The sequence below is a fragment of the Aquarana catesbeiana genome, linkage group LG05 (genome assembly GCF_042186555.1).
Source record: "Aquarana catesbeiana isolate 2022-GZ linkage group LG05, ASM4218655v1, whole genome shotgun sequence".
NCBI lineage: Eukaryota > Metazoa > Chordata > Amphibia > Anura > Ranidae > Aquarana > Aquarana catesbeiana.
The window spans coordinates 27,316,990-27,337,743 of record NC_133328.1 but is presented as its reverse complement, the minus strand read 5'-3'; the positions used below and the strand labels follow the sequence as shown (position 1 = coordinate 27,337,743).

The 20,754-nt window shown below is 42.1% G+C and overlaps 1 protein-coding gene across 5 annotated transcripts in view; it reads left to right on the top strand.

Moving 5' to 3' along the window:
* The window catches only part of PHF14 (PHD finger protein 14), a 368,482-nt gene that overhangs the window by 78,364 nt on the left and 269,364 nt on the right, over positions 1-20,754 (top strand). For all 5 annotated transcript variants that reach the window (XR_012244357.1, XR_012244356.1, XR_012244358.1 and 2 more), the window contains 2 exons: positions 1,397-1,503; positions 5,241-5,336. Coding sequence is in view for 2 of the 5 variants with exons in the window: in XM_073629538.1 (XP_073485639.1) it covers positions 1,397-1,503; positions 5,241-5,336 (203 nt within the window). In the remaining 3 variants the exon portion in view is untranslated. The remainder of the gene's footprint in view (positions 1-1,396; positions 1,504-5,240; positions 5,337-20,754) is intronic.

The following is a 20,754-nucleotide window of genomic DNA, read 5'->3' as shown; positions in this document are numbered from 1 at the left end:
CTTATTGCTCATTGGTCCTAAAATCTTCCTAATAAAGACTACTATATTTATAAACTCAGAATTCTGACTTTGAAACTCAGAATTCTGACTTTGAATCTCAGAATTCTGACTTTGAATCTCAGAATTCTGACTTTGAAACTCAGAATTCTGACTTTGAAACTCAGAATTCTGACATTGAAACTCAGAATTCTGACTTTTAATCTCAGAATTCTGACTTTCAAACTCAGAATTCTGACTTTGAAACTCAGAATTCTGACATTTTAACTCAGAATTCTGACTTTTAATCTCAGAATTCTGACTTTCAAACTCAGAATTCTGTAAAAAAAAATTTTTTTTTTGCAAACTCATAATTCTGTATTTTTTTTTTTATGATGGCCCCAGGGCTCTTCCATATTTATACACATAACGATTTGTCATTAGGAGCTCCTTCTTACATTGACAGGACTAATCTGTGTACCACATGAGCACCTACTGTAGCCAGTCTGTGGGAGACGGAATTATTGTTGGTTGGTAGGGGATCAAATACTTATTTTACTCACTGAACTACAACTCCATTTTTAACATTTGTAACGTGTTTTTTCTGGATTTTTGGTTGATATTCTGTGTCTATCGTTTAAAATACACCTATGATAAAAAATTATAGATCCTTCATTTCTTTGTAAGTGGGCAAACTTGCAAAATCTGCAGGGGGGAGTCAAATAATTGTTTGACAATGCTGAAGCCCAAGTAGCCAATCACCAGGCTAATTACCACTGTCACATGAAAGTGCTATGACAACATTCCCTCTTCTAAGCTCTGGTACCACCTGACACTGAAGGTTAGGTAAGTGAAGATTGTTGTAGTGGGGAGACGGTGAGGAAGTATGGCTGGATCCTTGGGCGGGGTGATGGACATGGGTGGTCTTTGTGCAAATATGCTCATATTCCCTATGTAGAAAATGTCTGAATAATAAGTTCCTTTTTAACTTAAAGGCTTAAAGTTTTATCTTTAGGGAAAAAATAATAAATGCACATACTTTTCAGGAAAAAAAATGTGCATTTATTATTTGTTTTCTCCCTTTTGCAAAGCATTACACTTGCAATCAGCGGATCCCTGGTGCATTGCCAGGCCTCCTGAAAACTCTACCTCCACCTTTCTGCCTGTATTTCTGTACGGCCTTTCCACTGGAGGAAGTGTGAATGGAATATGAGCACATTGATCAAAGCACCCGTAGTTCAGTGAGAACTATAAGCCATCTGCCGTGGTGGAAGATGGGACTTGTAGTCCATTCGTTCACAGATTGCTGTGAATAAATTACATGGCTGTAGGGGACTGGGGGTCTTGGGGTGAGGGGGGGGGGGTTCTGGAACATGTTAAATGTTACACCCTAAACATGTTTTTTCCTTTATGCCTCTAGAACGGAATCTGCGCATGTTGCAGCTTCAGGAAAGTTTGTCCGAACAGAAGAACATTAAAAACAAACTAGAATATGAACAGGAAAAACTCCATATTGAATATAACAAGGTTTGTACTGTCCTGTTCTGCAGAATAACCACTGTAAAATCAGAGCGTTCCTATGAAGGTAATAGGAGGGGGGTTACCAACACAGCCCACTTGTCTGCATAGTAGACCTATCTTTAAACCAGTGCCTCTGGGGGCCGAAGCCTTGAGATATTGTTTACTGGAGCATTGCCCCATTTCAGAACCGCTTGAATGAGGAATGGAATCTTGTTGTTGAGTTGTAGGTCTGTAAGGCCTATTTCACAAAGGGTTCGGCTTGTATAAGAGAAGTGTGAACAGTAAGCTTTCACAAAACATTTGCAGAGCTTTCAGTAAGCTTTGTTGAAGCTTTTTAAAGTACCTTTCTTCTCCAGTTTCTAAATACTGAACACAGATCCCAATAAGAATGTGTTGATTGCCACTTTAACCACTTGCCCTCCAGAAATTGTATCCCTCTTCATGACCAGGCCCAGTTTTTGCGATACGGCACTGCGTAACTTTAATTGACAATTGCACGGTCGTGCGACGTTGTACCCAAATAAAATTGATGTCATTTTTTTCCCACACATAGAGCTTTCTTTTGGTGGTATTTGATCACCTCTGCAGTTTTTATTTTTTATGCTATAAACAAAAAAAAACGACAATTTAAAAAAAAAAAAAACATATTTCTTACTTTGTTAAACCTATCCAATAAAAATATGGAAAAAATATTCAAATTTCTTCATCACTTTAGGCCAATATGTATTCTGCTACATATTTTTGGTAAAAAAAAAAAATCCCAATAAGCGTATATTGATTAATTTGTGCAAAAGTTATAGCGTCTACAAAATAGGGGATAGTTTTATGTAATTTATTATTTTTTTTTACTAGTAATGGCGGTGTTCTGCAATTTATAGCGGGACTGCGACATTGCGGTGGACAAATCGGACACTGACACTTTTTGGGGACCAGTGACACTAAAACAGTGATCAGTGATAAAAATATGCGCTGTCACTGTACTAATCACACTGGCAAAAAGGGGGTTATCAGGGGTGATCAAAGGGTTAAACATGCTCCTAGGGAGTGCTTGCTAACTATGTGGGGGGTGCGTCTACTAAGGGAAGGCAGAGATCAGGGTTACTGCTTAGCAGAAACACAGACTCACTATCTCCATTTCTCACAGAATGGCGATCAGCCTTTTTACATATACCGACCGCCATTCTGTCTCTCTTGCTAATGATCGGCGAGTCCTGGTGGACTTCGCGTCCGTCGGACGCACTGATTGGCTCCCGTTGTGTCCAATAACAGCGGGAGTGGGTCGCCGGATGTGCTTGGCGGCGCCCCAGACCCAGAAGTGCAGGATCACATACAGGTACGTGATCCTGCGGAAAGGAGCCAATTTGCCGCCGTATATATACAGTATACGGTCGGCAAGCAGGTTAAGCAAGCTGCTAGCAGGCTTCAGCACTTCTTGAAGCTTGTTGAAAGCCTGCGGAAGCTTGCTAGCAGCTTGCTTAAAGTGGCAGTGAAGATTCCCATTGGGATCTGTGTTCAGCATTTACAAACTGGAGATAAATGGTGCTTTAAAAGCTTCAACAAAGCTTACTGAAAACTCTGCAAATGTTTTGTAAAGGCTTGCTGCTTGTTTTGCTGCTCGTATACAAGCTGAAGCCGGTGTGAAACAGGCCATATAGTGGTAAGAACCCAAGGGTAAATGCAATGATATTAGCTAGTCATAAAGTAATCAGATTGCTGACTGCAGAGGGTGGCGCTGTCATTGGGATATGTGGGGAAATACACTTCAAACCTAAGTGCCAATAACAAAAGATGTCTGCTATTAAAGTGGTTGTAAACCCACATGAAAAAAAAAAAAAAAAAAGACCTGCAAGACAAAGGCATAATGAGCTAGTATGCATAGCATACTAGCTCATTATGTAATACTCATCTGAGATCGAAGCCCCGCTTCAGTGCCCCTACACAGCACCGGCCGGTGACATTTCTCCCCGGAGTTATTTCCGGGTATCACAGCTCTGGCGCTGTGATTGGCTGGAGCCGCAATGACGTCACTTGTGCGCGGGAGTCACCGGTAACGGCACACTCACTAAAGCAAACGGCATGTACGTTCCACTGCTTTAGTGTGCATGTGCCGTTGACGTCGACACATGCAGATACCGGGGATATCGCCTAAACCATGTAGGCGATATTTTAAAGCTGATCTGCAGCTTTACTTTAAATAGTTAGACCTGGTTCACATTATTGCAAGTCTGCGGTCCGCATTTGTGCAGGTATGTCAGCCCTTTCATTTGAATGGGCTGGTGTGCCCGTGTTTCATTTTGAATACGCAACTGCCGGGAAAATCGCTTGGTGCTTTTCCACCAATGCAATTTCCCCGGAGGTTTCCGCACCTGCCAATGTGCTGTGGGGTCGCCGTTCAGAATGAATGCCATCCCCACACATTTTTAAACAGCAGCGTGTTTTGGCTGCAGGTGGATGCGGGTGTGATTCCTGCAATAGTGCGAACCAGGCCTTAGATTGGGTCAAGCTGGCCCAAGCAAACAACTTCCTACTCTAGCAGGTTTGCTCACTGTGTGCAGTGTACAAACTGTATGTAGCCTCCGCTAAATACAATTTACAGAACTGTGTTCCGGCTGTGGAATGCAAGCTTCTCATCCCACACCTGAACAAACCTGAGTTGGGCTGCTCAGCCATTCATAGGCAGCTATGTATTCTCTGTATGAATACAAAGCTTCTTCTGATTGGCTGAGGTGTTAATGATGTCATTCACTTGCCTCTTCACCTCAGCCAATCAGAGGAAGCTTTGTATTCGTACAGAGTATACATAGCTTCCTTCGAATGGCCGAGCAGCACTCAGCAAGACTCAATTTTTTTTGAGGTGTGGGATTGGAAGTTTGCGTCCCATAGCCGGATCATAGCACTGTGAGGCTACATACAGTTAATACATCGTGCTCAGTGGGCACACCTGTTAGGCTCCTTTCATCTGAGCGGACCGATCGGGTCTGCCTGTCTGTTTTTCAGGCGGATCAGATCGTACTACCCATTGTTCTCTATGCGCCTGTGGATTTCAGCGAACATGTGACTGCTGACTCCTGCCGGGCATCTGATCCGATAAAATTAACTAAAAACAGACTGGTGGATTGGATGACAACCGGATGAAAAACGGACATGCAGTCCATTTCCATTCGCCTTCCCAAAAGAGGAAAGCGGGCTGTGACTGTGTCCGCTCTGCATAGTGGACACGGACCTGTCGTCCACCTGCTCAGAGGGGATCAGTGGAGAGATCCCCCTCTGAGCAGGCGGATCCACTTGGACTCTCCGTCTGAAAGGGGCCCTAGTGCAGGAACTCGTTTACTTGCGCCAGCTTGACCCAAATGAACTAGTTAAAAGTGAAGCTGGAGATCAGCTTTAATAATAATGAACTGCACAAAAGAAAACATTGTGAAAGTGTTACATTGGCTTCCTGATCATGTGATCCCTGAAATTTGCTGTCACTGATCACATGATCAGAATCCATCCTACCAGCTTCCAATTGTTTTGTGACCTGGAACTGCCAGTGACAGCCAACAGGCACACATTTGCCCACCTCTGTGCTGCCACGTGTATGCATACAGAAGGGGTTCAGAACCAAACCTAAGATTCACTTCAGATCCGTAATTTTTGGGTGGAAAATACTTTCACATAACAGGTTTTACCCAGGTCTGAATGTGTTATGAAGTAATATGTCTTCTCTTCTCTTGTAAAAATCTTTCATTTTCGTTTCCCAGTTGTGTGAGGCATTGGATGACCTGCAGAATGTCAACGGAAATCTGAGAAACGAAGGGCAAGGTTTATGGATTATGATGAGCAAAATAGGTGCACAGGTACGTCTCTCAACTATTGATGACTTTGTGTTTTGAATCAGATGACAATTGGCTGTTGCTGAGGGCAGGTAATGACATTGCTGGTGCCGCTTCCTGTAAAATAGGGCCGTGTGCTGCCCCTCTGCAAAAAGTCTATAGGTGGAAGTCGGTGTCAATTCCATCAACGAACATGTTTTCACCAGCTGCATGTTTTCAGTGACAAAAACTAAACTAAAATAAAATTCGAATGAAGTCAATTGATAAAAACTATGATGAATATCTATTCCGATTTTCGGCAACAAACGAAAACAGAAGGAAAATGTGAGGGAGGGACGTTTACCCACTCGGATTTACCGAACTTCCTTTTTCCTCGGAGCTCTGTCTGTCTGTTAAATCCCCTGCCCCCTGACTCCATCGGCAAGCTGTATTGGCTGAGAGATGCGGGCTCCCATCAATCCTTTCCCTTTCCTATGCAGTTCCACACATTACACTCATTCACGCTATCTCTTTGGTGCCCTCTGCTGGAGTTTTCTAAATTGGCAACACAATTCCATCCCCAGCCTATAATAATAATAGCACATTAAAGTTCAAACATGTATTGCACTACCACATAGGAATAAGTAGGGGGCATCTGAAAGAAAAAAAAATACTTAATGCTGGCAATGTGTTCAGATAATACAGTTGTGCTCATAAGTTTACATACCCTGGCAGAATTTATGATTTCTTGGCCATTTTTTAGAGAATATGAATGTTAAAACAAAAACTTTTCTTTCACTCATGGTTAGTGTTTGGCTGAAGCCATTTATTATCAATCAACTGTGTTTATTCTTTTTAAATCATAATGGCAACAGAAACTACCCAAATGATCCTGATCAAAAGTTTACATACCCCAGTTCTTCATACCGTGTATTGCCCTCTTTAACTTCAATGACAGCTTGAAGTCTTTTGTGATATTTGTGGATGAGGCTCTTTATCTTCTCGGATGGTAAAGCTGCCCATTCCTCTTGGCAAAAAGCCTCCAGTTCCTGTAAATTCTTGGGCTGTCTTGCATGAACTGCACGTTTGAGATCTCCCCAAAGTGGCTCAATGATATTGAGGTCAAGAGACTGAGATGGCCACTCCAGAACCTTCACTTTATTCTGCTGTAGCCAATGACAGGTCCACTTGGCCTTGTGTTTTGGATCATTGTCATGTTGGAATGTCCAAGTACGTCCCATGCGCAGCTTCCTGGCTGATGAATGCAAATGTTTCTCCAGTATTTTTTGATAACATACTGCATCCATCTTGCCATCAATTTTGACCAAATTTCCTGTGCCTTTGTAGCTCACACATCCCCAAAACATCAGCGATCCACCTCCGTGCTTCACAGTAGGAATGGTGTAAATTTCACCATAGGCCTTGTTGATTCCTCTCCAAATGTAGCATTTATGGTTGTGGCCAAAAAGCTCAATTTTGGTCTCATCACTCCAAACTGTGCTGTTTGGCGTTTTGTAAGCGGGATACTTTGTGGCATTTGTGTAGTAATGTTTTTCTTCTGGCGACTCGACCATGCAGCCCATCTTTCTTCAAGTGCCTCCTTATTGTGCATCTTGAAACACCCACACCACATGTTTTCAGAGAGTCCTGTATTTCACCTGATTTGTGGGTTTTTCTTTGCATCCCGAACAATTTTCCTGGCAGTTGTGGCTGAAATTTTAGTTGGTCTACCTGACCGTGGTTTGGTTTCAACAGAACCCCTCATTTTCCACTTCTTGATTAGAGTTTGAACACTTCTGATTGGCATTCTCAATTCCTTGGATATCTTTTTATATCCCTTTCCTGTTTTATACAGTTCAACAACCCTTTCCCACAGATCCTTTGACAATTCTTTTGCTTTCCCCATGACCCAGAATCCAGAAACATCAGTGTAGCACTGGATGAAAGATGCAAGGGTCTGTCTGGAGTCCAGAAACTCATTGACCTTTTATACACACACACTAATTACAAGCAAACAGATCACAGGTGTGGATGGTTACCTTTAATAGCCATTCAAACCCCTTTGTGTCAACTTGTGTGTATGTTATCAGGCCAAAATCACCAGGGTTTGTAAACTTTTGATCAGGGTCATTTGGGTAGTTTAGTTGTCATAATGATTTAAAAAGAGGAAACAGTTATTTCGATAATAATTGGCTTCAGCCAAACACGAGTGAAAAAAATGTTTTTGTGTTGTTATTAATATTCTCTAAAAATTGGCCAAGAAATCATAAATTCTGCCAGGGTATGTAAACTTATGAGTGCAACTGTATATACAATGGCATTACAGCCAATAGAGTTTGCAGGTATTTTTTTTTTTTTTCATATTTTAAAGTTGCATTTCTGTTTGTCAAAAAGCAATATTTTTGTTTGTTTATGAAACGTGTTTTTTTTTGTAAAGATGTTATATACAACAATGGCTAAATCTGTGTCTGTAGTGCATGTTCAAACCTTAACCATAAAAAAAATAACGTGAAAATAAATGACTTTGGCAATTCTAGAGAAATGCTTAAATAATGCATTACAGCTTAAATTAGAATTTGACATTAAAATTAACACTGGTGCAAGCAGACCTTGCCTGCATGTCGATGCGCAGATTTATTAAAAAAAAAATGTTTCTTTAAGTGGAGGGCATAGTTTTAGTTTAAAGTGGTTGTAAATCTCAGTCACGAAATCTGAACTAAGCAGATATATCTGTAGTATTTACTTGTATCTCTCCAAGGCTCTAAATGTCGTTTCTCTCTGGTGCTTCGTTCCTCTGTTATCAACATGTGTCACTTCTGAGAAGTTTTCCCAACACATGAGATAAATTTGTGACGGGGGGGGGAGCTCAGCACACAGCTTGTCTATTCCGAATATATCTCTGTATCCATTCTTCATTCCTATGCAGTGTGTGAAGAGGGTTGTGTGTCCCTTTCTTCCAATCAGCTCTCACACATTGTACAAGAGCTGCAGCTCTCCGCCCCTTCTCTGTGATCCTGACAGATGAAGAAGGATTTTATCTAAATTCTGCACCTTTGAATAGATGTTACATATAGTTACATAGTTACATAGTTGGCGAGATTGAAAAGAGACACAAGTCCATCAAGTCCAACCTATGTGTGTGATTATATATCAGTATTACATTGTATATCCCTGTATGTTGCGGTAGTTCAGGTGCTTATCTAATAGTTTTTTGAAACTATAGATGCCCCCCCGCTGAGACCACCGCCTGTGGAAGGGAATTCCACATCCTTGCCGCTCTTACAGTAAAGAACCCTCTACTTAGTTTAAGGTTAAACCTCTTTTCTTCTAATTTTAATGAGTGGCCACGAGTCTTGTTAAACTCCCTTCCGATGTAGAGAAGAGAATGTTGCAGATAAACAAGTAAAACTTATGTAAGAGGATTTGTTTCTTCTTTGTGCATCATCTGAGGCCAGTCACTTCACTGGGTATATGAGAGGGTTTACAAACACATTGACCCCTTCACGCCGACCGTACGCAAAAATGCAGCCCCACTGGACAGGGCTTTTTTTTCCCGTTGCGCTGCATATTTGCGTATCTCGCTTAGTACTGGAAGAGCGCTGCATGGGGCGCTCCCAGCAGAGACACCGGGGTCCCCTTTTAACGATCGGGACCCAGTATATCCAATTCAGGGTCTCCTGATTGCTGTGATAGCCTCTGATTGTGGCTATCACAGTGATCAGTCACTGTGAAGTCTAACCCCCCCCCCGTGTTTCCTCTTTGTGAATAGACGAGAGAGATACATTGTATCATTCTCTGTCCTTGCTGAGATAGAAAAAAAAAAAAGTGGGTGCGGGAGTGCCGATGCTCGTGGCCGATGGTCGCGAGCATGAGGGACAGAACAGGGAAGTGTGTGTGTAACACAAATCCGTGTTCCGCTCTGAGAAGAGTGACAGATCGTATGTTCCTATTAGCTAGGAACCACGATCCGTCACTTCCTCTAGTCAGTCCCCTCCCCCTTCAGTTAGAATTGCCTCCCAGGGAACACAGTTAACCCCTTGATCGCCCCCTAGTATTAACCCCTTCCCTGCCAGTGACATTTTTACAGTAATCAATGCATTTTTATAGCACTGAACGCTGTATAAATGCCAGTGGTCCCAAAAATGTGTCAAAATTGTCCCATGTGTCCGCCTTAATGTCTCACTCACAATAAATAAATCGCAGATCGCCGCCATTACTAGTAAAAAAAAATAAATAAATAATAAAAATGCTATAAATCTATCCCCTATTTTGTAGACGCCATAACTTTTGCACAAACCAATCAATATACGCTTATTGCGATTTTTTTTTTTTTTTCTTTTACCAAAAATATGTAGAAGAATACATATCGGCCTAAACTGAGAAAAAATTCGCTTTTTAAAAAAAAAAATGGGGATATTTATTGTAGCAAAAAGTACAAAATATTGTTTTTTTTCAAAATTGTCGCTCTTTTTTTGTTTATAGCGCAAAAAATTAAAACCACAGAGGTGATCAAATACCACCAAAAGAAAGCTCTATTTGTGGGAACAAAAGGACGTCAATTTTGTTTGGGTGCAACGTCGCACGACCGCGCAATTGTCAGTTAAAGCGACGCAGTGCCAAATCGCAAAAAAAGTGCTCTGGTCGGGAAGGGGGTAAATTCTTCCGGGGCTGAAGTGGTTAAGCAAGAGGCACCCCTAACCAACCACAGTCCCGAATCGCAAAAAATAGCCCGGTCATTCAGCAGCCAGTTTCAGTTTGCATATTCCAGGTGCATTTTGCATTTTTCACTACACGCATTTCATCCATTGAACTCTATGGAACCAAAAACCAGAAAAAAAGTCCATGGCCCTTTCCATAAAATGCACAAATGTGAACTACATCCATAGGAAACCATGTGAAATGGACTGTAGTGTGTTTCTGCAAAACTGAATACTCCCTTAAAAATACCTGGGTGTGGACCCGACCTTATTGCCCTGACATCAGTCTGGGGCGAGTCCATGAAAAATGCTGCAACTCATCTAATTACAAGATAGAGAATGAGATCCCAGACCTTGGCTGTGCTGTTTGATGGGGTTGTGTTGATCACATAACTGGCTAGACAGAATTTCAAATCTTTTGGCAGGTAAAACATTTCACACATTTGTATTTCAGCTCCTTATTTAGCTTCTTTTTTTTTTTTTTTGCCCAAAGTCCAACTTTATACTCATCTGCAGGAGCTTGTATGTAGAACTTTTTGTCAAACCTGCAAAAATCTTCCTCGGGCGAAGTGGTAGATGTCTGAATTCTGACAGCAGGGCTCTCAAGCTGTGCTGTCTTGATGCCTCAAAGGCTTCCTTTCAGGAGAGGAACTAGATGATTAATGTAGCTATAATCAGCTGTCTCTTGTCATCTTCTGCAGCCGAACCGATAAAGGGACATGAGCTGGATGGCCAACCCGGGACTTTGCTGCTCTGCAATTATTTCCTGGAAAACTGTAACTTTGACCTGTCAGGCGGGTTCATAAATTGGAACTTAATACAGTTCAGGCAAAAGGCTAATTGTAACGGATCACTAATACCTGTGCATACCTTTAGTGAGGAAGCAAACACTTTCCTCAAATCTTCTACACTTAAGCCTCGTACACACGATTGGACTTTCCGACGGGAAATGTTCGATGACAGGCTGTTGGCGGTAAATCCGACCGTTTGTACGCTCCATCGGACAATTGTTGTTGGATTTTCTGTGGACAAATGTTGGATGGCAGGCTTTAAAATTTTTCCGCAGACAAATGTCTGTTGTCAGATTTTCCGAGCGTGTGTATACAAGTCGGTCGGACAAAAGTCCAAAGTATAAACTCGCATGCTCGGAAGAGAGGACAAGCCGGAAGCGGTCGGTCTTGTAAACTAGTGTTCGTAATGGAGAATTAACATTCGTGACGTGGCAAATTATGAAATCTTGAAATGCAGCGCACAATTCTCTTCTTCTTTAATGGGATAATAATGAAGCTGCTTTGCTGGTGATACTGATGGAATTATTGCAGATGAATTTTCAAAGGCTTCTTTTTTATAGTGATATCAAGAATAATAATATTATGCTTTTTTATTTTTATTTGGGTAAGTTACCACAACACCATTATCCTGTAGTTTTTAAGGTCAAAGATACAACTATGTTGGTGTCCCTTGTCAATTTTACATTGTATTTTTTTTTAAAGTAACTGCCTACTCCCAAACTGTCATTTGAAGTAAAACACATAGCCAAGTATTATTCTACACAATTTTTTTATTGTGCGTTAAAAAAAGAAAACAAATAAAATTAGACATGATATCTGCCAATAAAAGTGCATTCTTTGCATCCAAAAATATAGAAAATATACCAAATCAAATCATTACTCAACCAAAAAAATTATGTCAAAGCAATAACTCCAAGGCCAATAATAAATAACACGTTATCTCCTCCGATTCCACAACATGTCTGGTTGACGAACGGCCGTTCAGAAACTAACTGAAAAGCACGAAATGAAAAGCGTTAAATGAAAAACGTGAAAAGAAAAGCGCGAATCAACACTCACCAAACTTCTACTAACACGAAAATAGCAGAAGGAGCCCAAAGGGTGGCGCTAAAGAGCTGAAAAACCACGTAGTACGTCTAGTACATCACTACGTTCGTAATTGTTGGCCAACAATTGTGTGGCCGTGTGTATGCAAGACAAGTTTGGGCGAACGCCCTTCGGACAAAATTCCACGGTTTTGGGCTCTTATTTTTTCTGCCTGGAAACTCCCCTCCATGTTAGCCAATGTGTCCATGCACACTATGGCTTCTTCTGGCGTTTTCAGGCATATGCTCCTAAAGGCGGTAAAAGAAACCCACCAAATTCACGTTTTTGAGAGGAGCTAGTGCCCCAAAGAGCTCAAAGAAGCTCGAAAACACGCAAAAACCTTTGTTCCAGATTTTTGTTATTCTTTATACATTGGTTAAGGAAATATTATCTAGGAGGGTTTGTGAAAAAAAAAAGAAAAGGTGGCATGGATAAGGCAGCACTGATTGGCATGGATAAGGCAGCATTGATGGGGCTGCACAGATAGGCAGAACTGATGGGTGGCACTGATAGGCAACACTAATGGGCACAGATTGGCACTACTGGTGGGAACAGATTGGCACTACTGGTGGGAACAGATTGGCACTACTGGTGGGAACAGATTGGCACTACTGGTGGGAACAGATTGCCAGCACTGTTGGGGCTGCACTGATTATCAGGACACTGATGATCAGAGCCCTGATTGTCAGTGCAGATGTCCCTTGTGTGGATTTGCTGGTTTTCGGCTCTCCTCTCCTCACCCCCTGTCAACGTGAGGGGAGGATTGCCGATAACCGGCAAATCCTGTTTACATTGTGATTAGCTGTGATTGTACACAGCTGTTCATGTGGTAAAGAGCCGCCGTGATTGGCTCTTTACCCCAATCTGTGATCAGCTGCTTCTGAAGGACGCAGCAACCACAGATCACCGCCGATGTGCTCTGCAGGGGGCGCGCAGGCAGCGCACGCACGGGAGGATGTCGTACGATGGCCTCCCAGCAAAGTGCGACCGTGCTGTAGCCATCATTTAGCTATAGGGTCGTGAAGGGGTTAATATATGAACAAATGTTTCTAAAGTCATTTTTTTTTTAAATTAAAATAATAAACATGTTAAACTTGCCTGCTCTGTATATTATATTGCACAGAGTGGCCCCAACCCTCCTCTGTGATCTTGGCTTCTTCTCTTCCCCATGTGCTCGCTCCTGAGCTGTCTTTGTCTATGAAGCCACGACTGGCCAAAGCCAAAGTTGCAGTGAAGTTGCATCAAGTCGCAAACAAGTTGCAATGCAAAGTTGCATGACTTTGGGGGTTGCAGCAGTGTGAACCGAGCCTCAACCATACAGTGCTGCTGTGCATATGGCCAATTAGCTTCCCATGGACTGAACAAATCATGGTCATTGTATGATAGGGCGTTTTCAGCTCACTGGATTTCCAGCAGGATCACCAGTTCATTGTTGGAGGTTTACATACACTTTAAACAAGTGGATTAAAGCGTTTGGCGAATAGAATTTCTTTTATTTATGGACTCCGATTGTAAACAGTCCTTTAGATGGATGGATACATAGAGTCAACATTTAGTTCCTTGGTTGAATGGGTTATATAATATGGACATTTTGTGTTCTCACTGCTAAATTGTGGACGGAACAACCAATGCGAAAACGTAACAAAAGTGCCACCACGGTAGAGGTTAGAGCTGCACGATTCTGAATAAAATGAGAATCACAATTTTTTTTGCTTAGAATAAAGATCACGATTCTCTGCGTAACATCATCTTTCACATTATACAAAAAAAATTGAGATAACTTTACTGTTTAGTTTTTGTTTAATTCATTGAAGTGTATTTTTTTCCCCAAAAATTTCCTTTGAAAGACAGCTGCACAAATACAGTGTGACATAAAAATATTGCAACGACCGCCATTTTATTCTCTAGGGTCTCTGCCAAAAAAAAAAAATATAATGTTTGGGGGTTCTAAGTCATTTTCTAGCAAAAAACACAGATTTTACCTTATAAGCAACAAGTGTCAGAAAAAAAGCTTAGTCTTTTAAGTGGTTAAACTGACCTCATTTACAGATGAAGTTCATCCCTTAGATCTAAAAGAACCAAATGATACAATGTTTCTTTTTATCTCAGCACTGAGCAAAGTTGTGATAAACTTTGCTGGCTGCCTTTTTTTTTTCTTTGACAGCTGTCAGCTATGAGCATTGAATGGCTCTGCACTGAATCACGGAAATGCCGGATTAAGATCGTAGACATATATTAAGACATATAGGGATTCAAAATACCAAGTGCTTTAATCCACTAACTCTCCTGGCAGCACAGTTTTGGCAGGAAAAAACGATTGACACTTGTAAACTCATGTAACCTATTTAGGTGCACCAAGTGCTTGGATGTTAATTTAATTGGCCAGAATAATTAATTTATTCTGGTCTTTTATATGAATTCATGCTCAGGTACTAAACGTGCCTAGTGCTTAGGCACATTTACACGCGTCAAGCGTTTTTTCTGCCAAAACTTTGTTGCTTCTGGATTGGCTGTGAGTTTTTTTTCTGCCTTTAACCGATTGCCGACCGGCTCACGCAGATATACTGCGGCAGAAGGGCTCATACAGGCAGATTAATGTACCTGTACGTTGCCCTTTAAGAGGCAGCTTGCGCCCCCGCCGGGAGCTCCGTGATCACAGGTCCCGCGGACTTGATGTCCACGGGGATACCCGCGACCGTCTCACGGTGAGGAAAAACAGGGTGGTGCTAATGTAAACGAGCATCTCCCCGTTCTGCCCAGTGACAATCTCACTGATCACAGCTCCCTGTAATCGGGAGCGGTGATCAGTGACGTGTCACATGTAGCCCCTCCCCCCCACAGTTAGAATCACTCCCTAGGACACACTTAAACCCTACAGCGTCACCTAGTGGTTAACCCCTTCACTGCCAGTCACATTTACACAGTAATCAATGCATTTTTAATTGCACTGATCGCTGTATAAATGTGAATGGTCCCAAAATCACACCAAAATTGTCAGACGTGTCTGCCATAATGTCGCAGTCACAATAAAAATCGCTGATCGCCGCCATTACTAGTAAAAAAAAAAAAAAAAAAAAATTCAATAAAAATGCCATAAAACTATCCCCTATTTTGTAGACGCTATAACTTTTGCGCAAACCAATCAATAAACCCTTATTGCAATTTTTTTTTTTACCAAAAATATGTAGAAGAATACATATCGGCCTAAACTGAGGAAAAAAAATGTTTTTTTTATATATTTTTTGGGGATATTTATTATAGCAAAGAGTAAAAAATAATGCATTTTTTTTCAAAATTGACGCTATTTTTTTATTTATAGCGCAAAAAGTAAAAACCGCAGAGGTGATCAAATACCACCAAAAGAAAGCTCTATTTGTGGGGGAAAAAGGACGTCAATTTTGTTTGGGAGCCACGTCGCACGACCGCGCAATTGTCGATTAAAGCGGCACAGTGCCGAATCGCAAAAAGTGCTCTGGTCTTTGGCCAGCCAAATGGTCCGGGGCTTAAGTGGTTAAACATCCCTGCCTCTAAACTCCTCTAAAGACCTATGTGTGGATGGACACAGAGGCTAGCGTGCAGGGGCTCTTAGGGGCAGCAAAAAAATGCCAAATGCCCCTAGGAGCTGCAGAAAAACGTCCAATGTGCATGATGCCTAAAGTGCATCTTCATCTTCCATCTTCGGTATGTAATGGACAGTGAATATCTCCATCCGTGTAGGATCTACACACCAGGTATTTTAATCAATTTGTTTAAAGTGGTTTATTTTAATGCCTTCTATGCATTAAGATAAAAAACATTCTGCGTGCAGCAGCTCCCCTCAGCCCACCCTAATACTTACCTGAACCCATATTGATCCAGCGATGTTGCACGAGAGCCTCGATTGCCCGAGACTCTTCCCCTCATTGGCTGAGACAACAGCGGGAGCCATTGGTTCCCGCTGATGTCAGTCCAAATCAGTGAGACAATTAGGAGAGAGAGGGGGCAGGCTCTGAATGGACACACAGAGCAGCAACATGGCTTGCATGCCCCCATAGAAGGCTACTTGCTGTGGGGACACTCAGCAGGAGGAAGGGGCCAGGAGCGCCGGCGAGGGACCTGAGAAGAGGATTTGGGCTGCTCTGTGCAAAACCACTACACAGAGCAGGCAATTATAAAATGTTTGGTATTTTTAAACAAAAAAAAAAAGACTTTAATATCACTTTAAGACGTTTTGAACAATTTTAGTCAATCTAAGAAACAGGTTTCAGGCTTGCTTCTACTTTCTTTCATATAATTTTAGTTGTCGTAGAATTCTGTACACCTATGTAGATGAAATCCCTGTGCTTATTTCTGGTTTTTGTTTTTTTTATGGTAATCATCTTTTTTACTGTTCATCTTGGTTTTAATGAATGCTTTAAAGGGAGATCTAATTTTATCTATTCATTACTTGCCTTTTCTTTTACATATATATAGTAATTATATGCCTACGGTTAGTTAAAAAAAAAAAAAAACGAAAATGCTGCTGTATCTGGCACCCTATGGTGTCAGTAAATCATAACAATTTTTTATATACAGCGCTAATTATATATAACAATCATATTGTACCATATTTGCATCAAAGTTATCAGTACTTCATAAGTCGTGTCCAGTGTGACACATATATTCTTTTTAAAGTGTCCAGTGCTTCACAAATAATAATAGCCTTGATCAAAGTGCGTCCAATTTTTAAAGTTGTTCTAAAGCCTTAAAGCTGTTGTAAACCCTGGGGAAAAAAAAACATGTAAGACAAAGGCATAATGAGCTAGTATGCATCGCATACTGGCTCATTATGAAATACTTACCTTAGAGCGAAGCCCTCCAGTGGCACCCGCACACCGCTGACACAGCTGCCATCTTCCCCAGTGTTTCTTCCGGGCTCGCAGGCTTTGGCGCTGTGATTGGCTGGAACCGCGATGACGTCACTCCTGCGCATGCCTGAGCCCACCCGATCCAGTGATGTGCACGAGCACAGTGGCTCTATCCTCATTGGACAGCAATCGCTCCCGGTGGCTGTCAACCTCTTGATATCACCAAGAAGTGCCTTCTGCCAAGTGGTTTACTGGGTAAGCATTGAAATGGCTCAACAGGGTGAATAATACTAAATGGGCTTTCTGTGTACAGCCATGGCCAAAAGTTTTGAGAATGACACACATATTAATTTTCACAAAGTCTGCTGCCTCCGTTTTTATGATGGCAATTTGCATATACTCCAGAATGTTATGAAGAGTCATCAGATGAATTGCAATAAATTGAAATGTCCCTCTTTGTCATGAAAATTAACTTTATAAAAAAACATTTCCTCGGCATTTCAGCCCTGCCATAAAAGGCCCAGCTGACATCATGTCACTGATTCTCTTGTTAACACAGGTGTCAGTGTTGACAAGGACAAGGCTGGAAATCACTCTGTAATGCTGATTGAGATAGAATAACAGACTGGAAGCTTTAAAGGGAGGGTAGTGCTTGAAATCATTGTTCTTCTCTAACCATGGTTACCTGCAAGGAAACGTGCAGTCATCATTGCTTTGCATAAAAAGGGATTCACTGGCATGAATATTGCTGCTACTAAGATTGCGCCTAAATCAGCCATTTATTGGATCATCAAGAACTTCAAGTAGAGAGGTTCAATTGTTCTGAAGAAGGCTTAAGGGCACCCAAGAAAGTCTAGCAAGCACCAAGGCCGTCTCCTACAGTTGATTCAGCTGCGAGATCGGGGCACCACCAGTGCAGAGCTTGCTCGGGAATGGCAGCAGGCAGGTGTAAGTCCATCTGCATGCACAGTGAGGAGAAGACTTTTGGAAGGTGGCCTGCTTTCAAGAAGTTCAGCAAAGAAGCCACTTCTCTCCAGGAAAAACATCAGGGACAGACGTATATTCTGCAAAAGTTACAGGGATTGTACTGCTGATGGCTGGGGTAAAGTCATTTTCTGTGATGAATCCCCTTTCTGATTGTTTGGGGCATCCGGAAAAAAACCTTGTCCGGAGAAGAAAAGGTGATCGCTCCCATCAGTCCTGTCATGCCAACAGTAAAGCATCCTGAGACCATTCATGTGTGGGGTTGCGTCTCAGCCAAGGGAGTGGGCTCAATCACAGTGGTGAATGGTACAAAAACATCCTCCGAGAGCAACTCCTCCCAACCATCCAAGAACAGTTTGATGACGAACAATGCTTTTTCCAACATGATAGAGCACCTTGCCATAAGACAAAAGTGATAACTATTTTGGGTCCATGACCAGGAAACTCCCCAGACCTTAATCTCATTGAGAACTTGTGGTCAATCCTCGTGAGGCAGGTGAACAAAAAAAACCCCACAAAATCTGACAAACTCCAAGCATTGATTATGCAAGAATGGGCTGCCAGGATGTGGCCCAGAAGTTGACTGACAACATGCCAGGGTGCAATGCAGAGGTCTTGAAAAAGAAGGGTCAACACTGCAAATATTGACTCTTTGCATACACTTCATGTAATTGTCAATAAAAGCCTTTGACACTTATGAAATGCTTGTAATTAGAATTCAGTATACCATAGTAACATCTGACAAAAAGATCTAAAAAACACTGAAGCAGCAGACTTTGTGAAAATTAATATTTGTACTATTCTCAAAACCTTTGGCCACTGCTGTATGTAATTACTTTATTATTATGTGTAATCTATTTTTCAATGTTTTGGCAAAACATGTCGGGAACAGATACCACATCACCACTATTTGTCCATGTAAAAGACAAGTTGTTTGATTTTAATGTGTTAAACTTTTAACCACTTGCTTACTGGGCACCTAAACCCTCCTCCTGCCCAGACCAATTTTCAGCTTTTAGCGCTGTCACTCTTTGAACGACAATTGCGCGGTCATACAACACTGTACCCAAATTAAATTTTTATCATTTTTTTCCCACAAATAGAGCTTTCTTTTGGTGGTATTTTATCACCTCTGGGTTTTTAATTTTTTGTTAAAAAAATTAAAAAACACCAAAATTTAAAAACAAAATACAAAACCGTTTGCAAAATGTATTAACAAAATCTAAAACAGGTAATTTTTCTCCTTCATTGATGTACGCTGATGAGGCTGCACTGATGGGCACTGATAAGGCGGCACTGATGGGCACTGATAAGGCTGCACTGATGGGCACTAATATGCGGCACTGATGAGGTGGCACTAGTGGGCACTGATGGGTGGCACTGATAGGTGACACTATTGGGCGGCACTGAAGAGCATTGATAGGTGGCACTGAAGGGCACTAATAGGTGGCACTGATGGGTGGCAGTGATGAGCACTGATTGGCACTGGTAGGTGACACTGATAGGCAGCACTGCTGGGTGGTACTGATGAGGCACTGATTGGCACCACTGGTGGGCATTGATGGGTGGCACTGATTGCTGCCACTGTGTGGGCACTAGTAGGTGGTATTGGTGGGCACAGATGAGGCGGCTTCACCTCTTCACCGATGTCCCTTGCACTGAAGCCGGTGATCGGCTTTTTTTTCTCATCACGCTGTCAGCGTTAGGAGAAAAGAAAAAGATTACTGATCTTCTATTGACATCACGTGATCAGCTGTCATTGGCTGACAGCTGATCACGTGGTGAGGGGCCGGGATCGGCCCCTTACTCGGATCTGTGATCACCCGAGTCTTGGTGACAATGTGATCACAGCGCACGCCCTGCAGGGGGCGCGCGGGGAGCGTGCAAAGGGGAGGACGTCTATTGATGTACTCCCGGCAATGTAGATCCGCGCTGTAGCCGTCATTCGGCTATAGCGCGCATCTGAAGGAGTTGATGATGTGAGAACATTTTATTATAAAGTACTTTCTTGCTCTATTCTTGGCACTGTTAAAATCCCATTAAAAACATTCCTTGTTATGTAAATATTTACCCAAGGATGTGGTGCCTGTAAACCATGTCACCAATCCACACTACATTATAAATATGGGGCGGCACAGTGGTGTAGTGGATAGCACTTTCACCTAGCAGTAAGAAGGGTTGCTGGTTCGAATCCCAACCACAACACTACCTGCCTGGAGTTTGCATGTTCTCCCTGTGCCTGTGTGGGTTTCCTCCCACACTCCAAAGACATGCTGGTAGGTTAAATGGATCCTGTCTAAATTGTCCCTAGTATGTATGAATGTGAGTTGGGGACCTTAGAGTGTAAGCTCCTTGAGGGTAGGGACTGATGTGAATGTACAGTGTATATGTAAAGCGCCGCGTAAATTGACGGCGCAAAACAAGTATCTGAAATAAATAAAATAAATATAATAAGGCTTACCTGTGGGTACAGTGACTATCTCCTAAACCTGTACGGTTTAGGAGATATTCACACTGCATGCAGCCAGTGATGTCACCAGCGCATGTTCTCTGAAGGGTCGGTATACCCATCCTGTCCCTTTGGAGCCCCATGACGCGGTCCTGGACTCCTGTGCACATGTGCCGGAGTGACTTCATCATGCCGCAACCAATCGTACGGCCAGAGAATGCGAACCTGGAAGGAAAACCGGGTGAGGGTGGAAGCGCCTGTCAGCGTGGTGCTGGAGGGCTTCTTTCTTTTTTTTTTTTTTCAAATAACAATTTTTTATTATACATAAAGATATATACATACAAAGGACAGTAGTATCGCATGTAACTAAGTGCAACTGGTGGAAGTCAATCTGGTAATCAGTAAACTTCAGAATATAATCATCCAAGTACAGTAGTGGTATGGCACATTCCATATCTTCTAAAACTGTCAACCAGCAGATATCGTTGTTAAACTAAATATAATCTAGCATTGTAAGAAATGAAAGAAGATAAAGGAGGAAAGAAGAAAAGAGGAATAAGAAGGGGAGGGGGGAGGGGGCTTAGCCGCCGGCCTAGGGTGGGTCCTCTTGCCTATGCCAATCCTCCCAGA